This window comes from Schistocerca nitens, chromosome 8, assembly GCF_023898315.1.
Source record: "Schistocerca nitens isolate TAMUIC-IGC-003100 chromosome 8, iqSchNite1.1, whole genome shotgun sequence".
Lineage (NCBI taxonomy): Eukaryota > Metazoa > Arthropoda > Insecta > Orthoptera > Acrididae > Schistocerca > Schistocerca nitens.
In genome coordinates this window covers 25,682,255-25,690,857 of record NC_064621.1, presented here as the reverse complement: position 1 = coordinate 25,690,857, position 8,603 = coordinate 25,682,255, and the positions used below count along the sequence as shown (strand labels likewise).

At 37.3% G+C, this 8,603-nt stretch overlaps 1 protein-coding gene across 1 annotated transcript in view; it reads right to left on the bottom strand.

Moving 5' to 3' along the window:
* Positions 1–1,481: 1,481 nt before the first annotated feature.
* Positions 1,482–8,603, bottom strand: part of LOC126198592 (myrosinase 1-like) — a 240,906-nt gene continuing 233,784 nt past the window's right edge. The window contains exon 14 of the mRNA XM_049935041.1: positions 1,482–1,796. Coding sequence (XP_049790998.1) covers positions 1,747–1,796 — 50 coding nt within the window. The 3' untranslated portion in view covers positions 1,482–1,746. The remainder of the gene's footprint in view (positions 1,797–8,603) is intronic.

Sequence of the window (8,603 nt, the reverse complement as noted above, 5' to 3'; positions counted from 1 at the left end):
GCTTTGTCGAGTATCGGTACCTTCAAGTGATATTTTAACACCTTTTGTACCTTGAAAATTTCTGGGTAAATAGTACCCCAACTATTTCCCAATTTTTTAATTCGTTGCTGTAATCTCGGCTTGTCAAAATTTACTTTTGGTCGCTGGGCCTCTGCACTAGAGGCTGACTGATGGCGCAGCTGGGTGATCGACTGAAACAAAAGTGCAAGCGTAACTGTTTTAAATATTTTTGTCTACAACGTCGTGACAGCTCTAAAAGGTTCCAGGTGGGGGTATTGATCTACATGCTTAATCGTATTCCCCTCATATGCTTCTTCCCTTCAGTTCGTATCGGCTACCGTTAGTCAGAACATGTACAGTAAATGGGAGTCTGCCTCGAGTAATCTCCAGCTATGTCCATTTTTAGTCGGTGTAACTGCTATGGCTCTGCCTATTTGACCAATATACAGTTTGTTACAGCGAGTGCATGTGATTTGATAAACAGCACAATTATTTAATAAATCTCCTTTATCCCTGCTGTTGAATAAGATATGAGCTGTGGTACGTCTTATGCAAAATTAAGTTTTACATTTGCGAGATTTGAAAGTTTTGGCTAATTCTTTCGATGACTTTCCTAAACACGAGAAAGCATACCAGCTAATTTTAATTACGGCTGATACTACTGAGTGGACATAGAGGTAGATCAAGATCTTTCTTTATTATGTGAAATGTTGTCAACTAGCTCAGGGTTACAGGCATCGCTGCACGCAGTAAATATAATTGTGTCCGTTTCTGGTTTGACACTGGAATAGATGTGACGATGGTTCTGGTCTGTGAAATAATAGTTAAATCGACAGCCTAGCTGCAAACCGGCGTTGATATACATCATTGGGGACATGGTGAAAATGTGTGCCCCGACCGGGACTCGAACCCGGGATCTCCTGCTTACATTTCAGACGCCAGATGGATAGAGCGTCTGCCATGTAAGCAGGAGATCCCGGGTTCGAGTCCCGGTCGGGGCACACATTTTCACCATGTCCCCAATGATGTATATCCACGCCGGTTTGCAGCTAGGCTGTCGATTTAATTCCAGAGAAGCTGCACGGTCATCAATGGTATCTGTTCTTTCGGTAACAGATACTACCTTCATATATAGATCTGGCGTGTGTTTTTATTGAAATGTGGAAGGAGTTTCACACTATAACAGTACCGGTACTCAGTCATGAGTTTGCCGAGAGTCATCAACAATTACAGTGACCTGTAGAGTGCAGAGGGTGCTTTATTAACTGGAGGCGACCGTTTTCCTGCCCGTAACTTGACGTTGTCTTTCTGCACCTCAAATATTTACGATGATATCTGCAATTATTTTAATCCCATTACCTTACAGGCAGCGCATAAGATCTAATCACACAGTGTACTTGTTTATACTGGACGACGTGCAGTAATTGACTTTGGTTTACATATGTTATATCCAACATTGTACGAAATTGTAATAAAAAGTATTGTTGTAGTTTGCAAGAGGTGCTTTAATTTTCCAGACAATTTGAAAATGGTGACTATGTACTCATCAGAGTTCAGAAGGCTGTTCTGACATAGTTTCAATTCAAAGACAGTAGTTTTAACAACATACGAACATTCGTTACATGTTCTGGTTTGTGAGGATGGAACTGTCTTGGTTACAGTTCTTGAAACAATGTTACGTTAACAGACATGAAATACGTCTGTCGAAGCAAAGCAACTTCTTCTGCAGTCTCCTTTTAGAGTACGCTAAGACGCCCGTGATCGAGTTCCAGAATTCCGAACCGCAGCTTGATGTCCTGTAACATAAAAGACGAGAGTGTGATAATATGTAGCTATGGTTCATAAGACAAATAAAAAAAATGTTGTGAAGATTATTTGCCCTAGTTTCCCCTTTCTGGTTCCCACCACCGACTGTCTGTAGCCGCTTCGGACTTATTTTCAAGTCACTCTTGCTCAAGCAGAATAAGAACAGTTTTAACCCTTTAGGATATGAGTGTAGCCGCTTCGGACTTAATTTCAAGTCACTCTTCCTCAAGCAGAATAAGAACAGTTTTAACTCTTTAGGATGTGAGTGTGCGAATGCATCTAAAAATGCACGGGAAGCTTGATGTAGTGTTTTCAGTGATTTCGTTTACTCTCAATAAATAAATGTATTAAATACATATTTTGCATCAGAGTTGGTTTAATCTCCCACCTTCCTCTGTGGATAGCAACATTAAACTAAATGTTATCATGTATTCACTCAAACGAAGAGACCACCCAGCAATTTTATTTTTTCAATTTTTTTTATATTTATGGTAGGTGAACTCAAATTAAATGTGCCAAAGCGTTTCACAGCAGATCTCGAACATTCTCGAGAAAATAGATTTTTAAAATTTCCATGGTACGTGATTCACTAAAGTCAAGGTAATGTCCACAATGGGCTGTGTGGTTATCTTGGTAGCATCGGGGAATGATAGTCAAGTAATGAATGGATAGCTGGTTCGAATCTATCTGTGGTCTTTCCTTTTCTTTTTTCCCGTTCAGTTCGAATACGTACATCGCTTAGAAATAAAATTCATTAAATATATGCTAATGAACACCTATCTAATCATCATTTTTTATGAAAAATGCATGTCTTCTTGTGTCTCATTACGTAAGGCACACAAAATTCCAGGTTTCATTGCAAATATAAAATCTCAATTGTTGTTATTTTATAAAAGAGCGTTAATAAATTTCAAACGCTTTTAAATTAAACAGTCGCTCTTAACATTCTTTACGAACTATCGTTAATTAAGAATTTATATGTGCACTGTGTGTGATACGTAATTAGAAAGAAGACGATGTGCATCTTTCATAAAAGGATTGATGATAAGATATGCGTTAATTAGTACGTACGAGGCCTGTTCAGAAAGTAAGCTCCGATTGATTGCCAAATTGAAACCACAGTGAACATCAGAAATGTTTTACTTGTAACAATTAGCTACACCTTTCAGCTACTTCTCTACGTAGTCGCCGTTCTGACTTAGACTTTTGTCATAGCGTTGTACCAACTTTTCAATAGCCTCATCATAGAAGGCAGCCGCCAGTGCTTTCCGCCAATTCTCCACGCTGGCCTACACCTCGTTGTCTGTATCAAAATGTTGTCGTCAAAGACAGCGGTTCATGTGACCAGAGATGAAACTCAGGGGGAGACAATTGCGGACTGTATTGTGGGTAATCTAACGTTTCCATTTGCAAACGATGCAGGACCATCTTCATTGCCCCTGCAGAATGCGGCTGAGAATTGTCTTGAAGACGAAACAGCACGACAGTTATGTAATGTTAGCTGCATAGCTTCAGGCGAAATTTCTCACCAGGCCCTCGTACTTTGCGGCAGACACTATTTTCTAGACATCTTTACGCACTCACTGCGAGCTCAGAAATGAGAAGAGCGACGTGATGCTAACTGGGGTTATACTAGAGACACTACCCAACACATCTGTGCAAAGCTTTATCGGATTTTCATAGTCGTTTCCATTTCGCGACCGATCGGAGCTTACTTTCTGAACGCCCCTCGTATTTTATGAATTTTGTATTTAAATCATCTAGGTAGCCGAACTGAGCGAAAACAATAAAACGAAAAAAAAAAGACTTCAGCGCGATCCGAACCAGCGATCCCTTCATTACTCAACCATCATTCTCCGACACTACCCAGTTCTTTTTTTTTTCAAACTTATATTGAACAAAATCCAGATTCATTACATGATAATAGAATACGCATAGAAATATTGTAAATGATAGGGTACCACAACGCTACACATAAAAAGATACTACAGCAGTTTTTCCAAAATAAAGATTTTTAATTACCATTAAATCGTGTTGGCAACGCCAGTTATTGTACCACTTCTTGTTATTGTACCACTTCTTATATCTTCGTTATTTTTATTATTATTTTGAGCTTTTCCTCATTACAGAGGCTTATCCTCAACATAATAATTTACTTGGAAATTACAATACAAACAATAAACGTTCTTAAACTATATTTTTCAAAATATTCCTCCAGGTGTTTCGATCTTGTGTATCCTCTTTCTCTGCGCCCATTCTCCTCATTGTGTGCTGTACATTTTGGAGCCAGGTGGTCATAGGTCGTCCTCTTCTTCTTCTCCCCTCCGGTTCCCACTCCAGCATCAATTTTGGTATTCTGGTTTTCTCCATTCGTCGTACATGCCCGTACCACTGTAATTTCTTCCTATCCATTACGTCATATATTCTTTCTTTTATTTCCATTCTCCTTATTATTTCGGTGTTCCTTATCTTTTCTTTCCTGGAGATTCTTGCCGATCTCCAGAAGTCTATCTCTAGACCTTGTAATTTTTTAATGTGCTTCATGTTAATTGTCCAGGTCTCCGTTCCATACAGAACCACACTCTCTAATATGGATTTGTATATTAATTTTTTAGTTCTGCTCCATAAGACTGAGTTAAGCATCCCAATGGCCCTCCGTCCGCTACTAATTCTTTTATTGATTTCTGACTCTGATTTTCCCTCGATTTCTAAAATGGATACCAAATAACAGAAAGTGTTTATCTTTTTGATTTTCTTTCCTTCAATGTATAGCTCATTTAAATCATTAGTCAAGTATTCTGTTTTTTGGTAATTAATCTTCAAACCCCAAGTTTTGTATGCTACTGCTAGTTGATTGCACATGTAGTTAGCATTCTCCCCATCTTGTGCTACGATTACTTGATCATCAGCAAACAATAAATTATGTAGATAAACATCTCATATTTCTATTCCCATACTATTACATTTACGAGACCATGTTCTAAGGCTAATATCTATATAGATTTTAAATAATGATGGTGACATGAGACAGCCCTGTGAAAGGCCTTTATTTGTTCTAAATTTCTGTGAAAGTTTATTACCAACTTTCACTTGGAAAATGTTATCTTTCTACATCTGTTGTATTATTTTAATCAAGGAAGGGGTTATGTTTGCCATATGTAGTGCTCTCCAAAGTAATTTTCTTGGAACAGTATCACACGCTTTCCTAGATCTATGAAAATTAATCCTATATTTTTTGATTTTTCCCTATGTTTCTCCAAAATCTGTCGTAATGTGAAAATATGGTCTACACATGATCTCCCAGCCGTGGATCCACATTGTTCTTCTTGGGTTCTAAAATTTTTTTCCAGTTTGTTTTTAATTACTTTCGCAAAAATTCTCATTACTGTGTAACACAAATTCCTCAATAGTTTGAACAAATTTTGCTATCTCCTTTCTTAAGTATTGTATTAATGTAACCTAGCTTCATCTCGCTGGGTATTAAATCTCCATGTATCATTTTGTTGAAGAGCTGTGTTATCAGTTTCACAATTTTGTCACCGCCATATTTCAGACACTCCAGACTGATATTGCCTGGTCCCGGTGATTCACCATTCTTTCCTGTTCTCAACCTGAAGTACTTCACTTTCTAAAATCTGGATCTCATCATCTTCATGTCCTTTTTCTTCCACTGTTCCTTCTTCTACATATTCTTCTCTGTCCTAATTTAATAATTTTTGGAAATACTCTTCCCATTCCTTTTGTGTTATCAGTTGGAGATTAGTTTTGATTTTTGTATCCTTTCGAAGCCCTTTTAATACTGACCATACTTCTTTTGCTCTCCCAAATCCTGATTTGCTATTCGCCTTGGCACATGTTCTTTCCCATGCTTCATTTTTTGCCATCCTTAAATTTTTCATCACTTCATTCTTCTTTTCCTTGTATATTGATCTTGTTTCTTCTGATTTATCATTCAACCATTGAAGGAACGCATTTCGTTTTTCTCTAACGAGGACCTCTAGTTCCTCTGACCACCACTCTGCTTCACGTTTGTGGTTGCTATCTTTTTTACCCAACACCTCTGTTGCTATGATTTTCACATTAGTTTTTATATAGTCATATATTTCCTCTGTACTTCCTTCAAATGATTCAACCAGTTTCCTTTCTATCCTGGCCGCAAAGAGTGTTCTGATACTTTCGTCTTGTAGGCTGCCAATATTAAAAGGTAACTTTTCATCTTTCTCAGTCTGGTTTGTTTTATTTATGTTACTTGTATCATTCCTTGCATTCTTCCATGGCCAGAAAGACTTCATTTTTACTAGATAGTGGTCTGATCCACACTGGGCTCCTCTATAACACCTGACGTCTACTGCCTTGAAACTACTTGTTTGCCTAATGATAATATAATCTATTATAGAACGAAGTTCTTTAGTGTTCTGTTGCCAAGTATATTTATGAATGTCCTTATGTTTGAAAAATGTGTTGGTAATTTTTAGATCAAATTGTTCAAAAATTGCAATCAATCGTTCCCCATTGTCATTATATTCGTCCTCTCCATGTTTTCCTACTATTCTACAGGATTCTCTAATTACTACCCTTCCATTCAGATCTCCCATGATAATCAGCTCCTTTCTTCTTGGGATTTTTTCAATAGTCTCTCTGAGGGTGTCCCAGAATGTATCTGCGTTTATTCTTTAAGATTCTTTGAAGTTCCTTGATGAACTATATATATTCTTTAAGATTCTTTGAAGTTCCTTGATGAACTATATATATATATATATATATATATATATATATATATATATATATATACAGTTCATCAAGGAACTTCAAAGAATCTTAAAGAATAAACGAAGTATATATATATATATATATATATATATATATATATATATATATATATATACTTGGAGTGATGGGCATTTCATTAATAGAACGTAGTAGGTACAAATTACGATGAACCTAACGTATCTGTTGTTTTTCACGTCTGTGAATAGTTTCCAATCCGGTCTTGTGATTTGCTGTATTGTTATGGCGTTCTCACTGGTTCTGTTGATAATTGCTATCTTTTTCCTGGTCCATGTCCAACTCTGATTCTCGTAAAAATATGTGCCAAGGTTCCAATTAGTTGGCATTTCGTAAAATGTGGTGAAAGTCTTTTGTGTAGCCTTTGTTCGTAGGTACGACCTCGTGGAGATGCTCTGGGGGTCTGATATCAGGGTTCTGAACGTCTCGTACCTTAAATACAAAAACTTAAGAAAATCAGATTGCCAGGTGGGCAAGGAATTCAATTGAGCTGTCCGCATACCAATTATAGATTTCAAAAGATCGATGACGACAGATACTTCTTAACGTAGCGAGCGAATCTGAAGTACCCAAAGTTAATCAGATTAGTTGAAATGTGTATAGACGAAAAATATGTCGTATAAAGACACCTGTAGGAGAAATTGAAAATTTTAATGTCTGTACTAGACTGAGACAAGCGAAAACTATTTCATCTATTTTATTTAACGTCGTGTTACATGACACCTACAGAGAATTTACTAACACTGATCCACAAGGAATCCAACTGGACTTGCCTAGGCAGATGATGTTGGTTTAATAAGTGGTTCCAGAATATAATTAATCAGAATGATGCACAATTATTACAAATTCGCTGAGAAAAAAGAGTTACGTCTGAATGAAGATGGATTAATTGGTCATAACTAAGAAAATGCGAAGTGATGCATCTTTGAAGGTAGATGGATTTCAAGACAGCTAATCGCTTCAGTTACTTACGGAATCTTTTTAATAAATACAACAGAATAGATATAGAAATAGACGCATGTTAGCATCAGCTAACAAAACGATTTTCAGTTATATCAGCTTTTTAAGGAAAACAGCAGATACATGCCTTCGAAAGTCGCATGTATTAGCCAACTATTACACTGGTAACATTAGGCGGAAAAGAAGCATTGGTATTTAGAAAGAAAGATGAAAAGGTGCTGTTAAATTTCTATAGGAAATCTCTAAACAAAGTTTTTGGCTCTAGAACTGACGACAATGACATGGAATTGAGGATAAGATAAAGTGATGAACTACAGGAGTTGGACAAACACTGTAAAGTCGTCGAAGCACAAAGGAAGAAAAGGCTGAGCTGCGCTCGTCACCTAAGAGAATGGACCACACAGAATATCATTTTCTTTTTTTATGCATCAGTCTTCTGACTGGTTTGATGCGTCTCGCCACGAATTCTTCTCCTGTGCCAACTACTTCATCTCGGAATAACACTTCCAACCTACGTCCTCAGTTATTTGCTCGATGTATTCCAATCTCTGTCCTCCTCTACAGTTTCTGACCTCTACAGCTCCCTTTAGTACTACGAAAGTTATTCCCTGATGTCTGAATTGGTGTCTTACCATTCTGTTCCTTCCTCCTGTCAGTGTTTCCCATATATTTACTCATCGATTCTGCGGAGAACCTCCTCATTTCTTAGCTTATCAGTCCACCTGATTTTCAACATTCGTATATAACACCACATCTCAAATGTTTGGATTGTCCATGTTTCACTACCATACAATTCTGTGCTCCAAACGTACATTCTCAGAAATTTCTTCCTCAAATTAAGGACTACGTTTGATACTAGTAGATTTGTTTTGGCCAGGAATGCCATTTTCACAAGTGCTAGTCTGATTTTTACGTCCTCCTTGCTCCGTCCGTCATGGGTTATTTTCCTGCCTAAGTCACCACCAATCGTCGTGTTTACTTTCTCACTGTTCTCATTTCTATTGCTTCTCATTACTTTTGTCTTCCTTCGATTTCTCTATCCGCATGCTGTA